Here is a 27820-nt window from a genome sequence, read left to right as displayed (position 1 = left end):
GACTTACGTGTAGAGAAAAGGCAAAACCCGATGCGTTCAAGAAAGTAAATGTACCACTTCTAAATGAGCCGAACTGGCAACCTGCACAAAAAATAAATAAATAACAAGACCACTCAGAATTTTCTCTGGGATTTGTCTGAATGACGCATAAGCATATCGTAGTACTGTCGTGCTGTTTCGTGGTAGTGTGGCGGTGTGCAGTGGCGTAGCTAGGTCGTCTGGCACCCGGGCCCCATAGGTCTTATGTCACTCCCCCCCCCCCCGGGTGTACCCGGCGGAAAGAGGGGTGTCTTCAGACGTATATGACCGGGAAGAATATGCACTATAGGTTTTCTTCGAGTAACGCAAATGCTCTCTCTTTTTTTTAATCTGGGTGCATGATAGTTAATTGGGACACCTATATATTTGTGACCTCTGCGTACCAGTAGCGATGTTTGCATCCTTAATAAATGTTGTAAATTATTAGAAGAGCTTTCTTTTTCATGAGTCGTTAGCATTGCTTACTGGAAAGAGAGGCGATACTGAGACACATATCATTCATGTGCATTTCACACACCGTTGATAAAAGACCCTGCCGAAGGGGTCACTGCATGTCTGCAGTTTTTTTTTTTTTTTCAGAATCATAAAAGCACGCAAAGCAATTTGAAGCGAGGTGAACATACAGCAACATACATTCTCTAGGCATAGGCTATCTATACCTTTAGAAATAATTTTCTTCAATTGGCTACCTCCTTCTCTTTCAAAAATATAATAAACTTTGTCCTGTGTGCATATTTAAATATATTTTATATGTGCATGGTGGTGCAGTGGAAATATAAAACAATGCTGAAGGGAGAAAATACGGGTGAGGCAGCCGCCGCTAGTGCTTCTAACGCGCTTTTCCTCCTATTGTGAATATCTGCAGAAATAAAGCGAAAGTATGAATTAAAAGCCGTGCACATCCGCGCCAACAATGATGAAGTAAGCTATTCGCAACAATAAAATTTCAAGTGAAGAGGTCGAGGCAAGTCAAAAGAAACCCCAAATGATGTGGGTGACAAAATTCAGGTAATGACATTTGAGGTGTTTGCTTAGGGGGCGGGGCATCGGCATCGCCGAGGGGTGGGAGAGCCTTGCCCCCTCCGGAAAACTCCGGAGTGAGCTCGCCCCCCCCCCCCCCCCCCCCCCGAATCAGCGCCTATGCAGTCTGCTACTGCATATCGCCCCCTTCGTTAAAACGTTCTTGCCAAAACTTACGAGAATTAACAGGCCTATATAAATGGGAATATCGAGAAAAGCAAGCTGGACATAGCCTTAAAAGAAAATGAACAAGAATACAAAACACTTCAAAATTCCCGCTTTTAAATAAGAACGTGGCGCCCTCTTCTTGGTGCTTTCGTGTTCTTTCTTTTTTTTTTTTTTGAGTCGAAGTTGTCCGTACTCTGCCTAGCTCTTGTAGTTGGTTTCGAAACAACCGGAGCGCCTTGTCGGCCGGCGACCGCACGGACGCTTCTCTCTCGGCAGCGCATGCGCCAGACATTCATTGACTCGATTCATCTCATCTCTTGACCCATTCCCGCGGTCCCTTCAGTGTGCAGCAGTTCACCACCATCCTCGCTCGCTGCTTTTATCGGCACGGAACGAAGTAGCAGCGATGGAGCGCGGTGAGTTCGGCGGGGCGTGTCACAATTGGGGTGCTTCAATTGTCGCCCATTTCCGACATCGAGTACGTGTGCCTCCCATCCGCCTTCCTTCCTTTTTCTCATTACAACGCGCTACGAAAGCTGTCGTCTGCTGTGTGCACAAAAATAGGTTTTTCGGCGCGCGTAACACGATAGCGCGACTTTTTGGCATGCATGTGACTGCCTACCTCCACGTCGGCCGTTACGTCATTTTGAGTCCTAAACCACGTCCTAATTTTTGCTTCGCATCGTGTCCTTGCGTAAGGTACCGCGAGGTAGTACCCGATTATGCAAAAGTTGGAATGCGTTCGTAAAGGAGTGTGCTTCGTTGTCTGTTATTGGTTTCACTTCTGAGCGGCGCGCCGAGGTCGTTAACCGAACTGTACCAGAAGCTCGCATATTAAAGCGCTAGCTGCCATGGTAAATATGTCCAGCACCTCCTTTCTAAAGCTTTATTTTTTACCTTTCCCCGACAGAAGTCTTGCAGTTCAATAAGATAATTTCAATAAGGCGCTTCTCACTGTCAAAGGTGACGTACTTACGTGTTACTAATTTATTTTGTCGGTAAGAGAACACCGCAGCGCTGCACCTTTGGAAGCTACTAGCAGAGGTAAAAGGTATGTGGACATCAGCCAGGTGCTGCCAGTATTTCTGGTCTAGAGTATTTTTGTTTCGAGCTTCCCTGAGAGCACGCGACCGCTCTCCGCTTGTTGTGCTATGGTGCCGTTTATTAGTTTTGCGTCTCTACTTCATTTTCTTTTAACGTTTTCCCAGCAACAATCGGGGAAGCATGTTTGCTAAATGAGCTTTGGTGCCTATTAACGTGTATTTTGTCGTCGGTTCAAACCCAAACTGAAGCAGGCCTAGAGCCCGCGTTTGAACCCCTTCCATGTACTTCATGCATGTATGTCGCATCCGTTAACGAACTCGAGACGCCAGGCCCTTGAACGCATCCGGGCGAACAAAGAGCCATCAGATATGTCGCCGAGCCCGCCTCCACTTGCGGCGATACCTGTCTCCCTCCACCACGCCGTGGCTATATTTACACCCAGACGGTTCACCCTCCGAATTCTTTAGCCAGCGCGACTTCAGTCTTCTGGATCCAGATTGTCACGATGAAATAGTCGTTATAGTGGCGGGAGAGCCCTTCATTGTTCGTTATACTTTGTTAGATTAGGCTAATGAACTATTTAGCGAGGCCGCAAGATCAACTGTCACACAGGGACACTCATTTCAAGTGCGCGCGCCCGTCGCCATCGGTTAGTTTTGATTTCGTTTGCGACCTACAATATTTAATTTTCAAATATGGTGTAAGTTACTGCCCATTAATTATTTGTATTCATTTATGCACACTAATATACGTAAAGAAACTAGTATCTGCAAAAGTTGAACAGCGAGTGAAGGCCCCCGCATGTGGATCATTGCAGACGAGCTAGGCCAGGTAGCCGATGTAGCCATAACTAGGCCACAACGGTAGCCGCCCGGCGTTACCGCATGTTTGAGTATTTGTTTCAAAATAGTGCCTGCATTCTCTTCAAGATGAAGGAGTTGCAGTCCTAAAGCGCAACGAATCGTAACAGTTGCGGCTGAACGTGTAATAATCACACGAGTAATGTGAGTGTGACGGAAGACAAGCATAAATTCGACCTTGTGGCGTACAGGCAACGACCTTGGCGGCCTGTCACATCCTGTGCGGTCGCTTCACGGCATTGTCTAATTGAAAATAGGACTCCCGCACTGCCGCCGTGACACGCCTACCCGTTGACGATCAGCGGTCTCGAGCAGTGCATACACCTTCGGCTCAGGGAGCATTGTCGTCTTTAACGGACGGCCGTGCAGAGCCGATAACGTTGCTATACTTAGCGTGGGCACACACTCCTTTCTTGCTCGCAAACCGCCGATGCCATGAGCACTCTTAACATTTCCACTGGCCTGACAGCCGCTGCCGGTTGTTCGCCTATGAGATTCGACTCTGCCGCCTACGAGCAAGAGAGCGGCGACACCGGAAAGGGTGAGGTTCTCAGGGGCTGCGTGTAACCGCGAGATTTTGTCCTGAATTAACGCATATTCATCAAGCTCTGTTTTGCATGGCGCGCATGTCCGGCTTGTTGTTTGTCCCGAGAAGGAACGCGCGCGCTTGGCCTGTTAATATGTAACGTCCTATGTAAGTCATCGTGATTTCTCAATAACGTAAGGTAAAGCAACGTGAACTATTTTGTTAGCTGCTCTATTGAACGTATACTCTGCGGAACTCAATCTCAGTTCAAAGCCGAAAACTGTTATCATCGGCCCTTGAGTTATATTACCTGTGTGGAATATGATTTGCTTCATTTGCATAAGGTTGCTGATCAGTCGGTCGTGACTAAAAGGTGCTGCATTAAATATTAGCCATTCGCACTTTCAGATTATACTTTGAGCGTCTAATTCGTGGCATGCAGCCCAACGTCTTGAATCTCAGTTGCATCGTACTATATCGTTATATATAGACGCTTGTACGAATAATTTCAGTAAATTTTGAGATTGCATATATATATAGCATTGCGAAAAGTAGGAACTACATTACGTGTTCTTCTGCATGTGAGGGAAAGGACTGAGAATCAATTCTGCTGAAATGTTTGCCTTAGTAATGTCACATACAATCATTGTGCCTTGCCATTTGTTATATTTATCTTTGCATGCTCAATCACAGGCATAGTGAGCGGGGAGCTAGCCTGAATCTGGACCTAACTACACATAATTGCCCCTATGTCCAGAAAAATTTGCAGCTGTAAATGTTAACAGCAATGCTGTCAATTCAACTCGCCCTTTGCCTCAAGATCACGAGGGTTGCAATGTGGGCTTGTTGGTAATGCATCTGTGTGTCCCTTGTGTCACGCTGTGTGTGTCCCTTTGTCTTCTCTTGTCCAGTCTTTGAATTGCGCTACCATACTCCCCATGAAGTTGCCTCAAGAGCCATGCTGTGTTGAAGTTTCTGGAGGGAAGCACCATGATTGAAGTAGCCAAGGTGCAGTTAACACTGCTCAATAATTTCTGGGCTGTAATTTCAGCATTTGGTGCTTTTTTGAGGTGACCATGAAAGAGCTTTTCTAAATTGACCCTTCGTCATAGCAATTGCCAAGAAGTACAATTCAATATACTTCATTTCAAGTGGATCTTGGAGCAAAAAGACATTCAGCAATACAGGGGTTAGCACCACCACTACCTCGCAGGTGAAGTTTGACATTTCTGGCACACAGTACTCTGTGTGGTCTATTGGTTCTGTGAGTGAAAACATATTTGTATGGCTAGAACTTGCATTAAAGGAGTACTTGCATATTTTCGCTGTGTCCTGACATTGCAGAAAGTGGTCATGCAGGAACAGGACATGACATTTGGACTCTTGCTCCAGCTCTCTGTCGTCTGCTACGCTGCTACATCGATAATCACAATGATTAGCACCATAGGCAGGGACTGAGCAAGCCAGGGCAAGGGCCAAAACTTTGCGATGACCAGCTCCTACATAACCACCTTCTGCGTCACAACGCTACAACAGTAGCCTCCTGGGAAACGAAATCTACACAAGCTGTATAAACCTGATTATATAAAATATGGTGGCCTGAAGCTTGCCAGCACTTAGTTTAGAGGTCTGGGTTCTTCATTGGACACAAGAAAATGAAATCAAGATATTTTATTTTTAGTGTACTCCTTCAAGACTAAGAATAAGTGTTACGTAAGTGACATTCAAAGAACCAGAGGGTTCTGCTGCTTCCTTGATGTCTATCATTTCGCGTGCTTGTGTGCAGTGACCGATGAGGCATATGTCACCCTGGCCACGGATGACACCTACTCGCTGGGTGCCCTTGTGTTGGCTCACTCCCTCAAGAGGGTGCACACCTCCCGTCAGCTGGTCATCCTCATCACCAGCGCAGTCACACCACAGATGAGGTGAGGGCTCATTGCGACTGGGCAGATTCTGGTTGCTGTGGGTCAGAGGCCTTCCACCGATGTAATTCTTTTTCCATTCTCTTGTGCCTGCTACATCTGGCTTACACATGTGGATTTCTGGAAGTCATTCATCTGTCAAACTACCGACCACCATTGGTCATATTTTGCTTCCCTTAGTGTTTTTTCTTTAATAGGCATCTGCTCATATTGGAGGACCTGGCCTGCCCATATTAACTTACCTTGATCTCTGCCTGCTGGAGTATGCGCCCGTGTTAAAAGGTTACAAGGTAGATAATTACTGTGTGCAATTCTGTCTGCTCTTGGTGAACTTCCTAACTGCGGTGGCTTCTGCAGGAACTGCTGTGGGGATTAACAGTGCATGGATTGTTTATTTGAAAATAAAGACCTGTTTTGGAAATTTCTAGCCAGTGTTTGAACATTAAAATTTTCAAATCAAATTCAAGATGAACATTTGAAAGATAAGAACCTCAATGTCAAATCACTGTAAAATATTTGTAGTTTCTAAACAAAGAAGTTTGTACAGAGTCCGTATGAAAAAAAAACAAGAGGCTTGCATACATTATTTGACATGTATATATCATGTTAAAGGATTGAAGAATGATAGGCCCATTGGCTCACTTTCAAAAGTATGTATAACATATACACAGATAATTTCCAATAGAATAATGGCAACACTTCAATCAAACGAACAAGCTGGTTTCAGGAAGGGGTATTATACAATGAATCACGTCCATGTCATCATGTAATTGAAAAATCTGCGGAGTACAATCGGCCTCTCTATATGGCTTTCATAGATTATGAAAAGGCATTTGATTCAGTAGACACACCAGCAGTCATAGAGGTATTGCATAATCAAGGAGTACAGGATGCATACTTGAATATCGTGAGAAATATCTACAAAGGTTCCAAAGCTACCCTGCTTCTCCACAAGAAAAGTAGAAAATTACCTAACAAGAAAAGGGTCAGGCAAGGAGACACGATCTCTCCAATGCTATAATTCAAGCTATTCGACTGAGAAGGCTCAAAAGTGAGGATCAAAGGTGAATATCTGAACAACCTTCTGTTTGCAGGTGACATTGACCTGTTCAGCAACACTGAGGATGAATTGGAACAAATGGTTGAGGACCTGAACTGAGAAAGTGTAAGAGTAGGATTGACGATTAATATTCAGAAGACAAATGCAATGTTCAATAACCTGGCAAGGGAGCAAGAATTCGTGATCACCAGTCAGCCTCTAGAGACTATGCAGGAGTACGTTTATCTAGGTCAGTTACTTACAGGGAACCCTGACAATGACAAATTTACTGAATAAAAATAGGTTGGAGTGCATACAGTAGGCATTACCAAATCCCAACTGGGAGCTTACCACTGTCATTGAAAAGAAGTGTACGGTCATTGTTTTCTACCGGTGCTAACATATTGGGCAGAAACTTGGAGGTTGAGCTTGAGAACAAGTTAAGGACTGTGCAAAGGTTAATGGAATGATAAATGTTAGGCGTAACATTAAGAGACAGGAAGAGAGCGGTGTGAATCGGAGAGCAAATGTGGATAGCTGATATTCTAGTTGACATTAAGAGAAAAAAGTGGAGCTGGGCAGGCCAGTTATGCATAGGGAAGATAACCATTGGACCATTAGTTAGAAAATAGATGCCAAGGGAAGGGAAGTGCAGTCGAGAATGGCAGAAAGTTAGGTGGGGTGATGAAATTGGGAAATTTGCAAACGCAAATTGGAATAGACTAGCACATGACAGGGATAATTGGAGATCGCTGGGAGTTGTCTTCACCGTGCAGTGGAAATAAAGAATAGGCTGATAATCATGATATACCATTTGTAATTGGGTGTCTGGACAACTGAGGGGCTTGTAAAGAGCAACAGCTACTTTCAGTTATGGCTAATTCCCTGACTATAAGGTATTGGTACATGAGGGGAACGTGGTATTTATTTCGGGCACAATGACAAAGGCAGTAATGACACAAGTGAACAGCATTATTTACTACATGTACGTGCATGCTTCTTCAGCAAGAGAAGTGCTATAATGCAGCAGCACACATTGCTTTAATGTGATGTAAATGGGGTGAAACTAGCCAGATAAATCGCCAAAAATTCGTATATATGCTGCCCCAAAGTGAGCAATTCGTATTGGATGACTGGAAATTATTGAGCACAAGTTATCTACCTCACGCCAGCATTAACTTACTGTATTATGTGTATGGCGCTTTTTGGACAGAACTGGCCCTTGCACCATTAAAACCCAATCATCGGTCATCACTCAAATCTGCCTCATGCTTTCACATGTGAATTGGTGCTTCTGTAAAACTGCAACTCCTGCACCGAAATTATTTGGAACAGTCCTAGCTTCCATTGTTCTCTCTCATTCAAGAATCCAGGTGTTCTTATTCCTTATACAGTTAAACCTCGATATAATGTAGTTAAAATTGGCAATTTCCTTCGTTATATCGAAAGTTCTTTGTATTGAAATTCGACCTTTTATGCAAATAGTCGGCGACACTCAAAGGGGCCACAGAATTTTCCGAATTATCGGGCAGTCGAAAAAAGCCAATTTGAATGAGAAAACAATTCATTTTGAGAAATTTGGGAGTCCGCAACGAATGATAGGGTTTCATGCCACATCGATGATATCATCACATCGGCGGTACAGATTAAGCGAAGCCAGCCATGCTTTCAAGTGCACTCAGCCCCCGCGGCCGAGACGATGCTGTCATGAAAAGCACTGGCCCCAGGGTGCGAATGCTTCGTTTGCCTCGCGCTCCAATGGGTCGCTGAAAGTAGAGATGACGCAACTTCCAATGTTAAACGCGCAGTAAGACAGCTTACATGATGCTATGCCATCTCGACACACCCACTCTTTGCACACGAGGCAGATTACCTCTAAAGCAGGGTGCGCGGATGCATATGCGCTAAGCCATGTGAAGCCATAGCCAGGGCGCATGCCAGAGATCGCAATGCACGCCAACTTGCTACCCCCCTCTCCCTGCCCCTCTCACACGCTTGATTGCATTACTTGAGCAGAGTCTTGGTAGGCCAGACAAGAAGCAAGAATGAGACTGGCTTGAAGTTCCTGTGCTGGCACCTCGTGACATCAGGAAATTTGAACATGCTTGCTGAGAATTAGTTGTTAGCTTACTGGTGCACACAACGATTACATTGTGCTAGGAACCAAAGACTCGACCTAGTAAGTTTGAAATCTATACCATAATGACGCACCAACTTGCACATGAAATTCAATAAGGGAAACCTTCCCTTATATTGCTAATAACCAACCTTTATCCTCTGAATTTTCGCAGATCGAGTCCTGAAAAAAAAACTTGGCTTACTAAACTGTTACCAACTCTTAATGCAGCTTTGCCAAGAGTCTACCAATGAGCTTTGCCAATTGGTAGTCTTTTGCTCTATGGAGTGGCACCATGGCTTGTACAAAATGTGTTTTTGTTACATTTCTAGCTGAAAAACATTCACACTAAGTACACTTTTAGTGCACTGCAGATACATGAAGGTTTCTAGATAGATCACAAATTCCTAGACCACTGGCGCAAGAAAATTCATGAGCAGGGATCGTAATAGCTTGCTTGTTCAAACACTGAGATGTCATTCTTTTAAATTCCCGTTTAGATCTTAATCATCTCTCGCAATTAGGGTAAGCACACATGACCAAGTCTGACAGAGGCCCAGGCTCCTGTGAATTTTCCTTCATGCTCAGTCAGGTGACATTTGGAGTTGAGTACAATAGTTAATAATGGTGCTCATCTTGCCTGCGCTGATTTCTGTATGCGTGTATGCTTATGCCATCTGTACATGTAGCACTTCAGAATAAATACGTAGAAGAAACTTCTACATGCATTCATTTCCATGTTTTCCAGTGTATGCCATGCGGCCTGAATCATTCCAATGTGCAATTCAGGGTTGTATCCCAAGAGTACTAGGTCCACACCATGTTTACCCTAACTGGCTGAACTGTGAGCCACATATTTGCTTTCATGTAATCGTATGTGAAAGGTCTTTCCATTCTCTTTTAGAAGAATAGTAAACTGAGCATGTTTGTACAGATTTATAATTATCATTGTGAAAAAACTGAGTGAGACGGGTGCAACAAGAACAAAATGAGGTTCTTGTCATACCTGTGTCACAAATGTAGTTTTTTTGTACTGTTAAATTTTTCTCCCTACTCCCATTTCAATCATTGCAGTATTTGGTTCATTAGGTTAATAGCCTTTTATTTTTTTAACTTGCTGCGATTGCTCACTGGCTATGGTGTTCTGCTGTTGAGCACCAAATTGTGGCTTTGGTTGCTGGCCACAGCGAATAGATTTTGATGGGGGCAAAATGCGCATATTTGTGTACTGCTATTTAGGTGGACGTTAAAGAACCTCAGGTGGTGGTCAAAATTAATCTTGAGCCCTTCACTATGGTGTCCCTCGTCACCCTTCAACAACACTTCTTTATTGTAAGAAGTTACATTGTATGAATAAATCTTATGTTATACACTCTGCAGTTTCAAGACGTAAACTTAATTTTTTATTTTCTTATTCGACATGTCAACCCAGGTCATTGCTGGCTCAGTCTTTCGACTTTGTAGAGGAGGTGAACCTGTTGGACAGCAGAGATCCTGCCAATCTTGCCCTGCTCAATCGGCCAGAACTGGGAGTCACATTCACGAAGCTGCATTGTTGGCGGCTGGTGCAGTTCAAGAAATGTGTCTTTATGGATTCTGACACTTTGGTGAGCTGATAGGGTTCTCCTGTACAAATAATTACCCACTGTGGAGGCTTAGTGGCTAAGGCATTTGTTGCTAAGCACAGGGTTGGTGGTCTTTCTGTCTGCAGTGGCCACATTCCAAGGTAGAATGTAAATGTGCTAATGTACGAAGCATGGGAGCATATTAAAGAACTCCGGGTGGTCAAAATGGCTCCAGAGCCTTTTACTGATTCATCTGTCAGCCGCTGTGTTGCTTTGGTATGTTAAATCTTTATCAACTAATGCTTGTTTGGTTGTGCCAAAGCAGTCAGTTTTTGTGCTGCTTTGATAGCTACTTTGCTGCAGAAGTAGCATTTCCCTTGTGGCATGTTTAATGTACAAGCTGAATGCCAGATGTAAAGCACACTGCATTTGATCAGGGCTGCACCTGTATTTTGCAAAAGTATGTGTATGCAAAATATTAACAGCAACAAATATGCCTTTTGTGATGTGCTAATGAGAATGCACATTTTGCTGCTTCGAGTTTCAATAGCTATGAAGGCAATTTTTCGTTGCAGCTTAAATGTTTATCCTAAATAGCGTGAGCATTATTTCAATGATTGTTTTGTGTGGAACCTACCTTGAATTTGTGGGCAGCCTTTTCTGAATACAATGTGCTGTTTTTCTGTCCAGGTTCTCCAAAACTGCGATGAGCTGTTTTCCAAAGAGGAGATCTCTGCTGTCCCAGATGTTGGCTGGCCCGACTGCTTCAACTCTGGTGTTTTTGTTTTTGTCCCCTCAGAGACCACTTACAATGCCCTCATCCAGTTTGCTGGGGAACATGGCAGCTTTGATGGCAAGTCTGCTTTTTTCGTAATTGTTACGTTTTGTCTTGGGGAAAGTCAAGTGCTCTTGGCGACAATGTAACAACAGCACACAGTAGTGCAAACAAAAAAGGCATTTACAGCAGCTTCTCTACAATAAGCCGGCAAGCTGAAGTACAACAAATGTAACATATCAATGGGACATGCTGAGGAATCGAAATTCTGCTCCCCATGCAACAATAGAGAGCAAATAATTTTTTCCCATGACGGAACGCCGATGCCAAAGTCATTTGAGAGACGGAGGTGCATTCAGTCATTAGGTAAGACCATTCGTTTGAGGATGAAAGCCCGTGGTGACTTTGTGTTTTATGGAACATGAGTGGAGGTCATCGATGACACGGGACAAGTAAGGACCGCAATCCGTGAGCAGCTGATGAGGAGCTCCATGATGCAGAATCTCTTTGTGGAGAAGGAAGTCGGCAATATCGGTAGCACAGCTGGTTGGGAAGTGTGCATGCAATAGCATAACGCTTGGAATAGTCTGTCAGGACAGCGGCAGATTTGTTCCCTGATACTGATGTAGGGAAAGATCCAAGCAGGTCGAGGCTGACGTGGAAGAATGGCTCTACTGGGACATCGATAGGCTGAAGGCCGGCAGGAAGCCCTGAGCACTATGTAAGGTAAACATCCGGAGCGACTCGTCAGAAGCCTCTGAGCTGACACAGTTGATGATGGAATGTAACGCTGAATCACGCTGCTGTTCATTGCCGAAATGAAAAAACTCGGATAGAAAAAACACAGGCATCTGTGTCAGGGTATGTGTTGTCAGGTGGATCAACAGGATATTGGGACAGGCAGTCCGCGTCCTGATGTAATTGGCCAGATTCTGCATGACAGAAAACGATTGCTCTTGTAAGAGTGAAGCCCAGCTTCCAAGACGGCGTGTAAGATCTTTAAGCGAGGAAACCAAGCAGAGTGCATGGTGGTGAGTCACTAGCTTGAATGGACTGCCAAAGAGGTACAGCCAAAATTTAGAGATCAGCCAAACAAAGGCAAGGCATTCATGCTCTGTAATTGAGTAATTGTTCTTGGGCGGAGAGCAGGTGGCTAGCATACACTATAACGTAGTTACAACTATGCTGGAGCTGAGCAAGGACGGCTCTGATTCCGTATTGTGATGAGCACACACCCATTTCCTCCCTCATACTCGCGTTGTCCCATTTGCACACTGCGGACGCGTTGCCGCACGGGAAACAGGCACTACGTGCCCTCTCGTTGTCCTTCGCTCTCGTGATGTGCGTAACCTCCCCTTCTCCCCCAGCTGCTTGTGGGAAAAGGAAAGGTATCCAATGGGCGAGAGGGACATTCCCCTCGCAAAAGGTACCTAAAAAGGTATGAGCACACATCGTGGGAGACCCTCTCTGGCGCCCAACTCTAACCTGCCAGGTTACCTGCTGTAACCTGCGAGTGACCTCGTTTGCCCGACTATCCCACGCAGCGAGGCAAGCCTATTTATTACTTATTATAGAGTGGGCTTCCCTCTGCCAGTGTCCCTTATCGCTTGTAGCAATAAACGTTAATGTTGACACCACTTTTTGCCTTATTTGTTACAACACGATGTAGCTGCGATCACACGTTCTACGGGTTGGGAGTACCATGGAACGACTGTGGCTAGATCTGGAGCTCGCCTTCAGCCCTAGCTGCACACAGAGCGCACCACCACAGTATCCGCTGTCTGTCCGAACTTCCGTTGGAGCAGATGGGTTGAAGTGTGCCAACAAAGTCGTCAGAAGGCGGATAAGTGCAGAAAATGCATGAACTTCTGTATGGCCCCACAAGAAAGGCGTATCTTTCTTGAAAAGTTATTTTTAATGGTGAGTGGACGGGCAATGTCAGCGAAATTTTTGACAAAGCGACGGAGATAAGAACACAAGCCAATGAAGGAGTGAATGTCTTTTGTATAGGAAAGTACAGGGAAACGCTTCACGGCGCAATTTTTTCTAGCTCAGGTCGGATTCCTACACCGTTAACAAGGTGACCGAGCACTGTTATTTCACGGCGACAAAAATCTCACTTGGATGAGTAGAGCTGAAAACATGAGCTGAAGATGAGTTGGCACTGCGCAACACTTGGAGAATGGCCAACAGGCACTGAATATGGCTGGCAAATATAGTTGAAGAATGTCGTTCAGGTAACATAAGCAGGTCAACCATTTGAAGCCTCAGAGGAGTGAATCCACCGTGCACTCAAATGTGGTTTGAACATTGCATAGACCGAAGGGCATAACCTTAAGTTGTTTTAGCCCGTCAGGTGTTACAAATGCAGTCTTCTCATGTTCCATAGGATCTACAGCAACCTGCCAATAGCCACACCTCAGGTCGATGGACGAAAAGTAACTTGCTCCGTGGAGGCAATCAAGGGCATCATCTATGAGAGGCAGTGGATGTATGTCCTTAGTGATCTTGTTCAGTTGTCTGTAATCGACACAGAAACTCCAGGCGCCATCATTTTTCTTGACGAGCACAACTGGAAATTCCCATGGACTACTCGAAGGTTGTCTTTTTCCGCCATCCTGTCGACTTTTTGTACAATCGCTTGTTCATTAGCAGAAATGCGATACGGATGACGATGGAGAGGTTGTACAGAAGGGTGTCAAAAGAATATAAGTAGTAGGTTGGGGCGGCAATCGCACAAACTGTAAACAGTTGCATAGGCCTAGCAGCAAGTCTCTTTGAAGGACACTGGCACCACAGTTGACGAGGGCCGAATGTTTGGACAAAAGGTCATTGCCCAAGACCACGCTGTATGCGCATTGCTCGAGCACAAGAAATGGAGCACATGTCCGATGGTCAGATAGGTGACGCGGGCAGAACATGTTCCAACAACGGTAGGTGTGCTTCCATCGGCGACACTTACTATACGTTGCATGGCAGCTGTCAGGACTTATCTTCTCACGAAGACTAGCGCTCATCAGATTTGTGCATCGGTGTCAATAAGGGCCGTAACAGTAACGCTGTCGACTTGGACTTCAAGCAAATTAGAGCAGGTAGGGACAGTCAGACCAGGATTTCAAAGCTGGGTCAAGAATGCAGCGTCACTTCTGGGCGCTGTACTCGTTAGTTTCCAGATACGTAGCGTCCAGGGTTGGCAGGCAACAGAGAAACGGTGGGCTTGCGGCGAAGAGAATCTGCAGTCGCACGGTGTTCCTGACCTGCTATACACATTTGTGCGAGTGTCGACATAAGGCATGTCAATCACCGGTGAGCACAACAATGTTGTACGGGAATAGCCTTCAGAACGAGGGTTTTGGGTGCTCCAGCCAGTCTGTGACATCTAATGGCTCCAGCAGTGCTTGCGCAATATGCCCAACATGAGAGCATGCAAAACATATTGGGTGCTCATTCGGCATCCTCCACTCAGCAGGATTGCAGTATCGCGAGTAAAAAGGCTGATTCCTCGGTGCGACTGGTGGAATGTTCACGGTGCAGATGGAGTCCCAAATTAGTGACCTCCTGTTGAACCACGACTTGAATCAAGGAAACCATAGGCTGTCTGGCAGTTGAGACATCGGGTACAAGAGGGGCTGGTGACATTTTTTATTTCACGATGAACGATATGTCAGTGTCCAAAGAAGGCAATTGTAAAGTTGGCAGTTCTTTGCATGATGACGATGCAGCAGTATTGGGAAGCCCGGTGAATTGCTGGGTGATACGGTGGTATTTTGCTTGTTCAAATCGCTGACACTTTCACAATAGCATCAACGGTAGCACAGTTCGTGAATACCAAGAGGTTGAGTGCGTCATCGGCTATACCTTTGAGTATGTGCCTGATCTCCTCCACTTTGGTCATGTTACTGTCAACTTTATGGCAAAGCACTAGAATATCCTGAATATACGGAATGTATGCTTCAATAGGTGACCGTGCGAGAGCAAAGTTCTTTTGTAGTGGCTGGCTGACGAACCAAGGGCTTGCTAAATAAGTCATTCAGTTTATCTTTGCATAGGTCCCAGCTGGTGAGATCGTGCTCGTGCATCTCGTACCAGACGCGTGCGGTTACCTTAAGATGAAATAGCACATTTGCCAGCATAAGTGTATTGTCCCACCTGTTCTGTTTGCTGACACGCTCATACCATTAGATCCAATCCTCAACGTCCACGTCACCTGTGCCACAGAAGGTGCCTGGATCTTTTGTCAACAATAAGATGACGGATGGCAGGGGTGGTCGCTGCGAGGTAGGTTCCGGCACGGTGGGTGCTTCAGTGGCCATCACCAAGGGAACAATGCGGCAACCGCTTCGGAGGTTCGTGCTTGGGTGATGGTGATGAACAGGCAACATACCCAGCACATCCACCAGAAATGTTGCACAAAAAATGTAGATTTACAAATATTTACAAGTACGGCGAGCAGCACAGGCATAACAGCAGCCAAGATGGTAAGAAACAACTTCTGCCTCTTCATTGGTGTTGGCCTAATACTGCAGACTTCCATCTCGTGGCAATATCAGGATAAGGTGGATTTTTAATAAATTTGACACCAGGCAATGTGGTGCTCCAGTCAGTGATCAAGGAAACAAATGTAGCAATACCACCTCAACATTGTTGTGCTCCTTGGTGAGTCAATCTGAAGTTTTTAAGTGGCAGTGAGCTTGTTTCAGTAAATACAGACAAATGTAGCCAACATGACAGGGCCTAGCACATGCACACAAGTGAACACCTTGACTTGCTCTTTCAATAACCTGAGGCATGTTCAACATATATTGCTCTGCCAAGCACTTGCCCATCACAGCTGCGAAAGTGACACCGGCTCGGTATATTAGAATCTGTATAAACTATACGGGAAGAAATGCAGCAAAGATACTGCAGTCTACATCTTATACTCTTTGGTACTAAGTAAACTTCTTTGTTACCTTGTCATATGCCCTCGCTATACCAGAACAGTTTGGAGCAGTACATTGTTTGAGTCCGATCTTGCACTTGTAAACCAGATTCCTGAAATCAGTGTAGCAGTCTATGTTCACAGAGCATGTGTTTAATTTGTAACACGTTATTCAATCTGCCTCAATCACTGGCGTTAAGACATGGCTGAAAAGCAGATTCGCTGATTGTTTAGTGAAGTACTGAGATATACACAAGGTCCTTCATCTTCCAGTTTCGCATTTTGTGAAATTCAGGGGGTAAAAATTCGGTGTTACAGGTGCACCAGGTAGAAATCTGGGTTTTTCTTGTCTGGCAGCCCAAATTTCGATATTTGTCGTAACTGCCACAAATGATTCACACAGGCAGTGGTCTTCTTTTGAACGCACACGTTCCATTTAATCAAGCAAAATCACTCGCAGAAGTATACAGTCAAACCCACTTATAACAACATTCAAGTGCCATAAAAATTCCTTTGTTATAACCAGGTTGCATGAAAAAAGCAAAATAGGGGGATGGCAGAGCTGTTAAGAGAAAACTAATGGCGGGAAAGCCAGTGCCCCTCCTCACCACTGTTACGTTTCGCCTACGACGCGCGGTATAGCCGCCGCGGATGCAACGGACGCCGGGGCTTCGTTCCAAGCAGCGGACATTTTGGCCCGTTCAGCGCCGCCGATACGCCTCCCCGCCAAGCGCGTCCAGGCGTGTTTCAGTGCCACGCGTCTTCGTGTGTGCGTGTGTGTGTGTGTGTGCCCACGCTTGTCAAAGCGCGGCAGCCGGGGAGAGGAGCTCCCCAAGTGTGAAGCGAGGAGGTCTGTCCGGCGCCCGGCCGGCGGTTGAGTCACTACACTCGTCTCAACATGTATCTCAGCTCGTCCGTACCCGCCGTCACGTGGTCTCGTCACGAGGTCTTCCTTCTTGCCCTCAACTGCGAGACTATAAGAGCAGCTGCCCCCGGACGCCAGGAGAGAGGCTCCGATTTCTTCTGTCGAGTTACGTGCTCTCCCGTCTCTCACTTTGGTCGACCTGACCGCCCGCTCTTTTGCGATGTTAGAATAAACCAGTTGTTCTGTTACCAGCCGACTCATGCTTTGCCGGGACCTTCGGATGCTTCCAGTGCCCCAGGCCGCCAGGCCAACGCTACCCTTGGGGCTTGCGACCCGATTGCAACAACGGGTGTCAGCGCTGAGTTTGCAACAACTCGTGCCAGCGGTGCGGTTCCAACACCACCTTCTTCCATCGGGCTGCTGATTGTGTTCACTTTTTTGACTGTAACTCTACTTCCTGCACACTCCGATTGAGTGTAACAAGCTGTGGCTGTTGGCATTCAAGAATTGCACTGCAATAACTGCTGCAAAGAGGGGTCACGGGCAGCAAGTGACTTGCGAGCTCCACTGAGGCATTGCTTTGGTGGCACCAAAAGAGCCCGTTCAAAGAATGCTGTAGCAACCTCTCGGCTTGAGAAATCCAGAAGAAATGCTGGGGTGTGATTGCCACAAGAATCTCACCATGTACTTCTCACTGGCTTGCATAAGAAACCCCATGTCCGCCAGCATTGCTTGCTTTACGCTAAGCTTGCCGAGATCCTTCTCCAGGGCATCCTCCACGTAGTGCAGCAGCAGGCCCCTTGCAAGAACAAAGCCCCAGAGGGACAAAATCATCTGCAAGGCCAACGTTGAGGCAGGCCAACGTTGAGGCAGCCTGCCCTACCATGTCATCGCTGCTGTCATCACCATCACTGTCGCAATTGCTATCCAATGCAAGCACGTTCACAATGATCGCCTCATCTGTTAGAAGTTTGTTTCTAATGCGTCGTTCGCATCTAGAAACTCCTAGTCCTGAAGCATCCTTTGACTCTGAACCAAAGTTCAGGCACCACGTCGTGAGTAGGAGCTTCGCAGGCTTAATTTAAATCGCTGCTTTCTTCCTGAAATAGTTCCGCACCGCAGAAGTGCTTACTTCGGACCATGCACGAAATATAAACTGCACGGCCATCAATAGATTGATCAGTCTAGTTGCTCCCTGCTCGTCCGCGTGGCCATGTCCATAAAGACTTCTTCAGAATGCGGCAACGGTTCATGACCTTAAATTGGCGATCATGCTGGCGTCCATGGGCTGCAAGCCTGCTGTCATGTCCGACGGCAGGAAAAGAACTTCAACACTTGAGAGCTTAGGCATGGAGTGGTGGGCACTACAATTAGTGCCTAAAATGAGCGCCAACTTCCTCTTGGGGCATTGAGTACTGTTAGGAATGGCCGGCCGGGGTGGCAACATGCCAGCTATTTCAGCCTGCTGCACGTGCTTCGACCAACTCGCGGTGGCGGCGCCCTTCAGAGAATGAGCGAGGACGACAACGCTAACCGACCATGCGCCATGTTTCGAGGATCGGTGACGACAGCAGTGCTGGCCACGTTTGGCGCCCCGTGCATTGTTGGTTAATTTGCCGGGTCGTCATGGTCTCTCTGCGGCAGGGGGAGCTTCCCTGGCAAAAGGGTGCTTTGCGGTACGGGGGCCCCAGGATTCGTCAGTCTGCTGACACATGTGGCGGCTACAGGAAAAAGGCAGCTCTGGAATTTAGCAGTGCTGGCTGGGGTCGGGCGTGACCACCTGACTACGGGGACACAGGACAATGGATACCACGACGACTGCGCTGCAAAGGTCGTCTGCCCTCGAGAGAGCACTGAAACCTGTGCGGCACGTGTGTGTGAGCCCTCTCCCTCCAAAAAGGCGTGTAGTCTGCAATGACGTCGAACGGAGGGCTTATAAGCAGCGATTGTCGGCTGCTAGAGTGTGCTTGTCGTCATGCTCTGTGCTCGTCAAAGTACTCGTGAGCTGTGTGCTCATTTGCTGTATGCTCGTTTTGTGGGCTCCATTTGGGAGTCGTGCTAGACTGTCGATGCATCTCTTGTCTAAGATGTAAATACTGTAAATAAACCCTGTACGCCTAGTTCCTCCCAAGTTCCTCTCTACGACCTTCAACCCTTAGAAATGGTGGCAGCGGCGAGATCGTGCGACAACTCTAATAGTACGTTGACTTGATATGCGTGTCAAGAATCACTCGCAAAAAAGTGCTCGCGTCATCCGTGCCTTGCAGTTGTGATATATCCTGGCAGCACCATGGAAGCTGCAGGGATTTTATTTCCCAATGGCAAATGTGGGACACTTGTCACTCCCATCCATGACGGCACCCAAAAAGCTGTGAGGCACAGCTTGCTTTTTTGAAATTTGTTTCGTCACCATTACATATATGCATTGGTGTCAATGCAGCTCTTGAGGATGCGGGGCAGCATTTTTTTCCACCCACTTCTGCTTTGCCTCTACGTCAAATGAAGCTCCCTAGCTGGCGACTGCTTTGTAAGCAATGCCATGCCTCTCTTTGAGCGCTATACCCAGCTGCTACCTGGCTGGAAGTCCACATTGTTGATAAGGAGGGCAAAGGCTTTGCCTTTGTGGCCAGAATTGGTCTGATGGGCAAGTCCATGGCACGAGAACTGTGAAACTACTCGTAGAGGGCCTCTTCCACCTCCTTGTAGGCACCTTGTTGAACGTGTTTGCAACCATTGTCTACCAAGCAGTTTTCTTTGTCGAACTTCTCTGCCGAGCGGATGAATGTCAACGCTGTTGGCTGCAATAGTCCGTACTTCACAAAGTTGTACACTTTTTTGTCTTTGTAGTTTTTCATGATACTGCACTTGGTTTCCAAGTCTATAGCAGTGAGCTTTCTTTTTCACCAGTGACGTTGTGCATTGTTGATGATCAGTGGGTGGACCAGCCAGCTTGTTTCGGCGGCGAGTCAAATGAGGCGGAGAAACGTGACCAGGAATGATTCCGATGCAGTGAACAAAGGCGAGCTCAAGTGACATAATCTACTGGTTAGAACTGTGCAGTATAGTGGCCAGCGAGCAATCTAGCAACACTATCAGCGCAGTTAGCATGGTCCATTTGTGTTTCGGAGGCTGGCATAGCTTAGAGCTGTGGGCGCAGCCTGCTCATGTTTGGAATGATGGAGGGGTGACCGGAGAGAGGCGCGCGAGGCTGGCAATGCAAAGAAGGCTTAAAAACAGATTCTATTGTAAGAGTGTGCGGCGGCCGTTGGGGTTGCAGGTGAGGGTGAAGCGGCTCGAATTTCTTTTCTTTTCAAGGATTTCGCATTCCATTACCTTTCGGCACGGACACCCAGCAGCCAGACTTCATTGTTATAACCAACGTGGCATAGGGGCATTGTAGTAAGTGGGTCATTTCACCATAGAAAACATACAAAAGTTGATGTGCAGCAGCTTCTCATTGTTGTAACTGATATGTTGTAACTGAAAAATGATATCGTTATAAGTGGGTTCAACTGTATGATGAGATCTGCTTGCCAATCATGTGATCAACTTCTCTATACAAATGCTCGTTGGCATGCATGCTCTTAACAGAAACCACTGAAAGAAGGTACAAATACTAGTAGCTCACACAGGTATGCTTTGCAAGAAGTGATGCTTTCTTTTATTTCATAAGCCCTTGTTCACATCCATCACCATATGCATTTTGAGCATTTCTGTCTGCTTGTTAAACCTCTTGGGCCTTTCATCCTTTTCTTGTTCTGTTTTTCTGTGTCCCAACGTATGCTCTTGCAGCAAATAAATGGAATATGAACTAGTCTAATCAGCCACTCTTCCCTGAACATACCTAGCATAGTTGGGTAAACGTCTTGTCACAGTTACTGTTAGCAATGCAGAGTAACATCACCGCTGCATTTGCTTTCTTCTGCATTACTGGCGTTTAAATATATGCCATGTGTGGCAAATGTGATGCATCATTGCCTTATTAATGTAAATGTGGCTACTAAAAAAGCAACAAGCTTTCTTTCACTCAAGGCTGACAGGCACTGAATAACTTATGTGTGCCGGTGTTAGCCTGGGTGTTCAGCTAAAAGTATGCATATACAATGCTTATAGTATATGCGTAATATATCTTTACCACTTGCTCATGCAAGGTGGGCAGCGTTCATTAGTTTCATAACATACGCATTTATTGTCCTTTACGAAAGGGCAAACTTCATGGAGGAATAGTCTTCGACTGTTTCTATTAAACTTGTTCATGGTGCGAAAATCGGGAATTATTGGGCTTTACGGTGAAAACAAAAGGATCCTAGATATATATTGGGCAGTGCTACAGTATATTCTCAGTACAGTAAATTGCACTCGTCATAATTCAACAATAAATTGTTGCAATATAGAACAAGACTACCTGTGTTTGTTTAGGTAAAGCTAGTGAGCAGTGGAACTTGGAAATTGTGGTTAAATTTATCTTGTGACTGCATCATCATGCTTTCTTCTAAATGTGGCTGTGAATTTGTACATGTTTGCATATTGCGAGATGGCAAAAATGGGAATGCTAATGCAAGCTTTTCTTCTATGAAGATTCATTTCTTGAGTGCTTTATATAACAAAGCACTGAGTTTCAATGATTTACTGATCAGCGGCTTACCCTTTACCTTTGTTACTCTAAATTGGTACTCTTGCTGCTGTTTAAAAGCATAATTTTCTGTGTAATAGTTCATTACAGCTCAATTAAGCATATCTTTGACCTTACCAGTTACAACCCTTGTGCTGTTGACCCAAAGTTCTGGGTTTGTATGTGAAGTCCAGTAAATGGAGTCATCATTGTTAGTTACAATCTTGTGCTTCTTTGCATTTTAGGTGGTGATCAAGGCCTGCTGAATCTGTACTTTCATGACTGGGCAACAAAGGACATCACCAAACATCTTTCCTTTATTTATAACATGAACTCAAATGTGTCCTACACCTACTTGCCTGCATACAAACAGTGAGTACATCTATTACACATTTTATTACAGCAATACTACTAGAATGCATCGTAAAACATACAGGGTCTTCCGTATTTGGCCGGTAGACATTAAAAAATTCCTGTCCACAAACAACTAGTCTAATCGAAATCAAACATCGCTCACAGGGTAGCATATTGTAGTCTAAGTTGTTTGAGATGTATTTAAACATTGGTACTTGCCTGCATTTTGTAGACTGAAGCAGAAACTGCTTTCGGCTACAAGAACAGATTTTGCAAATGGGAGCCAAGCTGCTGATCTGACAGGTTGCACCATCTGCTTTCATTTCCACGGGCAGACGAACTGCGTCTCTGAAGCAAGCACACTTCTCTCCTGTCCCCTGAGCAGAGAAGTTGTTTCCCTCCCCGTCCGCCAGATGGTGACTAATTTCAGCAAACTAAGTCGGAACGAAACGAACATTTGCCGCAACTGCTGTGGACGAAACCGCCGTCGCTATCGACGCGATCATGTATGGCAACTACAGTCAGGAAGGCATGCAGCCAACGTGGTGCTGTGTGCAGCACCACATTGGCTACTAGAGGCACGTTAGAGGCACAACTAGGCACGATGTGTTCTGGCGTGGCTGTCATTCATTTATAATTTCTCCTGATGACTATGGTGATGCGGACTCCGCCGCTTCGTCTCGGTGGACGCTCTCGCAATTTTTGCTGTTTTACTTTACACGTTTGTGGAGCACGGGCACCTGCTGAGCTTAGAGTGTTGTTCGAATCAACCGATCTGTGGCCAAATACATCCGAATTAACAAGTTTCACTTCATTAAATAATGCATACGCCTGTTGGGACTAATGGACGAGTCGGAATTATGAGATTTTCCGAATTAACGAGGGTCGAATTAGCTAGGTTTTACTGTATGTATTGAACAGATTGCAGCATAGCCCCCATTTGGAGGGATTTTTCTACTTTTTCTGGTTGTTAAGTAATGTTTTGACCCAGTGCGATGCCCCTTGACACCAGGGTATTTTAATCAGACTTCATGTGTAGTCATTCTATGAAGTTTATGCAAATTATTTCTCATGTTAGATGAGGTGAGAAATTTAGCTGTGCGCAGAACTAAGACAGTACAGTGAAAAAAATGCTACATTCTGTAAACAAACTTTATTTTGTAGGCCTGCCGCATTTTTGACAGACCAACCAATACAGACATCATTTATGGCCTTATAAATGGCAGTCTCCATAATAGTCTATGTGAATACAGTTCATAGAAATAATGCAAGTATTTGCTAAGGTTTAGGATGCAGTTAAACAACTATGTGTTTATTTGGCTTCTCCAGAATTTATGCATTGACATTGTGACCTCACTGTCGTCCACAATTTTAACAACACATCACTTGTTCATTACTGTTAATGCCCATAGAGTTCTTTCAGATAGTTACACAAATCCCACTTACATTTTGAACAAGAAGAAAAGGAGTTAACCGAGAAGCACAATTTTTTTTATTAATCTCGTCATGAGAAGCCAACAAACACACCAAGGAAAAGATAGGGGAAATTACTTGTACTTATTAATTGACTTAAAGAAGTGATAAATTAGTGGCAATGAAAGTGGAAGAACTTGCCACAGGTGGGGAACGATACCACGTGTTCGCATTACACGTGCGATGCTCTAACCACTTGAGCTACCGCGGGGCGGTTTCCCCATCTACTTTATCAGGTATTTGTGTTACTACTAGAACTAACCTTGGGAGTGTTAGCTAGTGGCACCACACGCAAACCTTGGCGGCGGATGTGGAACATTGTTCCCCACCTGCAGCAAGTTGTTTTTTCATCCACTTTCATTGCCATTAATTTATCATTTCTTTAATTCAATTAATAAGTACAAGTAATTTCTCCTCTGTTATCCTTGGTGTCTTTGTTTGTTGGCTTCTCATGATACGACTTACATTTCGACATATCCATATTCATGTCCTGCTCATATGGTTGTATCTGAATTTTTGACGTGGATACAGCTATGCTTGCATCTGTCTTGAATTCTTACTTTGGTGATCAAACATGTAGCTCATAAATGTCGCTGCTCATCTTGCATAAACATCTAGATTGTTCACGAGATGCAGGCTGAAGTGAATGACACGCAATATTGCCTGCATCTTTTCAAATAAAATTTGTGTGCTACACTCAAAGCATGCAGTATCATTGCTTTTCATGCTTACTTTGTTTGCAATGTGGAAATGTACAATTAGGTAGTGCGTGTATACAGGTTTGGCAAGGATGTGAAGATTGTCCACTTCCTGGGCCCGGTGAAGCCATGGCACCACACGTTCAACCTTCTGACGGGCCAGGTGCAGCCGCAAGGCAGCAGCCAGCACATGTTTGACCATTTACAGTTCTGGTGGGAGCTCTTCATGACGAACGTCCAACCCAAGCTGTTCCCAGAATGCGTGAGTGCGACTTCCTTGATGAGTGTTTCTGTTCGATATTTTTGGCGTTCTCTCAACTGCAGCTGTTTAGTGCTCGGTAGTTGTTCACTGAAAAATGACAAGGTGCCAGTTGTGTATGGAGTGCAGTTCGCATTGTTATCTGAACGATGACCAATGCCACTGTAGGTGGGCTAGTTTTGAGAAGTGCAATTATAAGCAAATTGGGCTCTTTGTTTAAGCAAAGCTTTGAAATTTTTTTTCACCCTGATGGTTTTCTTAGAAGACCGACGAACATATAAGCATCATGTATGTGAATGTGCATGTTTATATAACAGGTGTTCCTGCGAACACTCAAATTTCTGAATTGCCTGTGGCAGATAGCACAATTCTAGTCCATGAGCTGGTCTACTCAAAGAGGTGCACGAAAAATTGAAATGCATAATTGGGTAATTAACAGAAATGCACTAATTATATTTTAACTAATTACTTTATGGCAAATATTGCAATTGACAAATTCTAGCCATGTAGATCGCAAGGCGGATACACTTGGAATGAATTCTCAGGATGACACCAGTTAAGAGATATTAATTGCCGAACTTTGCGGAGAAATGCATTGCCATTCCATTTGCTTTCGTGCTTCAATGCATAAAACTGTTTTTTAAGAAAGTGGGACAGTACATTTTTACTGCAAATTTGATGGTGCATATCTTGTAAATGGTGTCATCCACACAATCCACAAGTGGCTATGCCTTGCAGTCTCACCCACTATAATTTAATTGCAATATGTGCCATAAGGTAACTAGTTAAAAACTTAATGAGTGATTTTTGTTAATCAATTAATTATGCATTATTTTTAAGTAATACCCACCTCTTCGACTACACCAGCTCATGGACTAGATTTGTGCTATCTGCCACAGGCAATAAAATATTTTTGCGAAGTTTTCTCTGCAACACCCTGTGTACTCGTCATTGTCGTACTCAAGTCTACCAACGGACAAAGCCCGCTCCCAGAGATGAAATTTATCACTTGAACCCATGCTGTGGCTGGAAACTTGGAGTGAAAATGTTCTCAAAATTCAACTGACATTGTGCACACTTCACTATGATATGGCAGTGTCCCTTTTGTTGACCTAGTGGTCAACAAAAGGGAGAGCTGTTTATGCAGTGAAATCTCTAGCAGTGCAGTTATATACCCCAGACATTGTCCCAACAATGCTGCATGATTGAATACTTGTAATTCTGGCAGTTAATGACTGATCCTGACCATAACAGTCCATGCCTGTGTTCTTCAGCAGTGCTTGAAGCTGTTTGCTCTGCTTCATGTTGCAAGTTCGTATTGCTGCCAGAATCCTTGAAGAAGTGAGTGCTTAGTCTCGAGAATATTTGGGCCTTAAAGATGAAATTAGTGCTTTGCAAAGCAAGAGATAGTGTACGATATCAATACCAATTACAACTAGAATGAGTAGGTTCAAGAAAGATGAGTAACTGATGTTGTCACTTGCAGCAAAAAAATCTTCAGCTTTTGTTACTTTATTTCACCTTCTCCTTTACCACTACCCTGAAAATGTTTGTTTACATGATACCTCCATAATAATGCCATAGTAGTCAGTCCCTGTAGAAGCTTGCTGTTCCACTTGGCAACTGCAATAAATGCTAGTAAAGCTAACATACCTGAAATCTGAACCCTCTGTTGCTGTGTAGAGTTAAAAGTGCTTCTTTGCCCTCTATTGTGTGCCTGTACATACGTTCCAGCTGATGTCTCAAAGTAAAGTGCTGTGGCATTGTTTCTTTACCAGTAGAATACTCTGGCCATGGCCTGCACCGTACATGTGAACCTGGCTTGTACTAGCTTTAATATTTCATGAGTGCCATTTGTCAACTAGGAGTTATCGGGCCTGCGACTATGCACTTGCATGAAATTATTTACCAAGACAATGCACTATGTAGCCTAATGAGCCCTAATCTAGTATAAAACGCTGTGTGTTCTTTAAACAATTTTCAGGCTGGCCTTGCTGGCGAGATGTCAAAGCTGACAATCAAGACTGCAGAAGAGTTGCGGCACATTCACGCTGACCAGGCTGTCTACGGAGGCTCGGAGGCACGCCAGTATGCCTGGGAGCGGGGCCAGATTGACTACATGGGCGAGGATGCATTTGCGAACATCCAGAAAAAGCTGGACTCTGCCATGACAGCAGCAGAACCCCCCATTGCCGAGGGTGCTCACCAGGAAAAGAAGGCTGGTGACAAGCAGGCATCAGGCACCAAAACACCACCATCTTCTAAATCTAAGAAGCATTCGAAGAAGTGAACACGCTGCACCTGTCTAAATTATAAAACAGGGGGGCAAACTCAAACTGAAAAGAGGCACGAGGCGTCATTATTTTTCCTGGTGTGCAATATTGCTGCATGCGCTGTTAAGCTCATTGATGGCCTTTAAACATCGTCTTTTCTTTTGTTTTTTATAGTGTAGTTATGTTTACGTTTGTCTGGACTCTGCTTTTTTTTTTTGTGCCAAACCACTTGTGACTAACGTTCTCATTTTTTGAGCTCCAAAGGAGCACTTTCTTTGTTTTTATGTATTTAATGCAAAGGCCCTTATTTTTTCCTTAGTACAACACCGGAATCTGTTGCCATAGAGGTTGTTGCTGTGTACAGGCGATTTTTGCTACTCACACATGTATAGTTTTTTACAAATTTGAGGTTTTTTTTCTCACGGAGCTGGCCTTTTGAGCCCAGGTCAATGTGCACTTTTTGCAGCTGGCACCTTTATGGCTGACTTTACTATTGCTTCCTTTTAGGCTGTTGAAATGTGGCAAAATGGAAATATATATTATACTCATGTTCTAGAACTGTTGCCTGTCTTTTTTTCTTTCATAGTTAATAGCTGCAACCGCTTCATCAAGATGGCTTCATGTGGCCCAAAATTGGGCATCTTCAGGGCAACTGGTGGCTTTTAGCAGTCGTTTTCCTCTTGAATGCATTGAAATTCTACAGCAAAGAATTACGCTACCCCGCACACTCAGAATTTTACTCAAATTTTGCAGGTTGGTCGGCTTTCTAGTGTTTGGGGGCTCTGCAAATAGTTGCCAGATAAACTGTGTTAAGCAATTGTATGCAAGACGTGAGCATGTGCAATGACAGCAGTGATACTTGCAGTATGGCGGAAATGGCATAATGACTGATTTTGTGTACTTTGATGATGGAATATTAACTTATAATTACTATACCTTGGGCCGATTGCAAAGGCAATGCACTACGAGTTCATAGTGCTAGCTGCCATGCGGAAAGGACGGGAATATGGGCTGGTCACAAAGGTGGTGCTGTCTAACACATTTCGTAGCGCTGGATGCAATTGGCATGCAATTACAAATTTTGCAATTGTAGCCTAAAAAAAAAAAATCTGTCTTTAGACTCGGGATTTTTTTCATAATGACTCCTGAAATCTACATTCCAGTGCCTGGTACGAGCCAAAGAATACGTCGCATGAAAAATTGTTCCTCTGTATGCGGTTGTCACTGTGTGCAAGTATTCTGTGTGCACACATTGCACTGTGAAATTACTGCTTCATTCAGTTCTGAA

At 44.9% G+C, this 27820-nt stretch overlaps 1 protein-coding gene across 3 annotated transcripts; it reads left to right on the top strand.

The window, feature by feature from the left end:
- Positions 1-1439: 1439 nt before the first annotated feature.
- Positions 1440-27090, top strand: Gyg (glycogenin 1). Of its 3 annotated transcripts, none has more exons than XM_050189982.3 (7): positions 1440-1643; positions 5444-5585; positions 10170-10344; positions 10993-11155; positions 21721-21847; positions 24082-24262; positions 26244-27090. In XM_050189982.3, the coding sequence occupies exons 1-7, from the start codon at positions 1634-1636 to the stop codon at positions 26547-26549; spliced, it is 1104 nt and encodes a 367-aa protein (XP_050045939.1). In that variant the 5' UTR covers positions 1440-1633; the 3' UTR covers positions 26550-27090. The 3 variants fall into 3 exon arrangements, with proteins under 3 accessions (XP_050045939.1, XP_054933457.1, XP_050045937.1); XM_055077482.2 differs by lacking the exon at positions 1440-1643 and adding an exon at positions 1684-1705; XM_050189980.3 differs by lacking the exon at positions 1440-1643 and adding an exon at positions 3132-3672.
- The last annotated feature ends 730 nt before the right edge of the window (positions 27091-27820 follow it).

The sequence above is a fragment of the Dermacentor andersoni genome, chromosome 2 (genome assembly GCF_023375885.2).
Source record: "Dermacentor andersoni chromosome 2, qqDerAnde1_hic_scaffold, whole genome shotgun sequence".
Taxonomy (NCBI): Eukaryota; Metazoa; Arthropoda; class Arachnida; order Ixodida; family Ixodidae; genus Dermacentor; species Dermacentor andersoni.
Note: the sequence above shows the minus strand (reverse complement) of the source record. Positions and strands in the feature narration are given on the sequence as shown.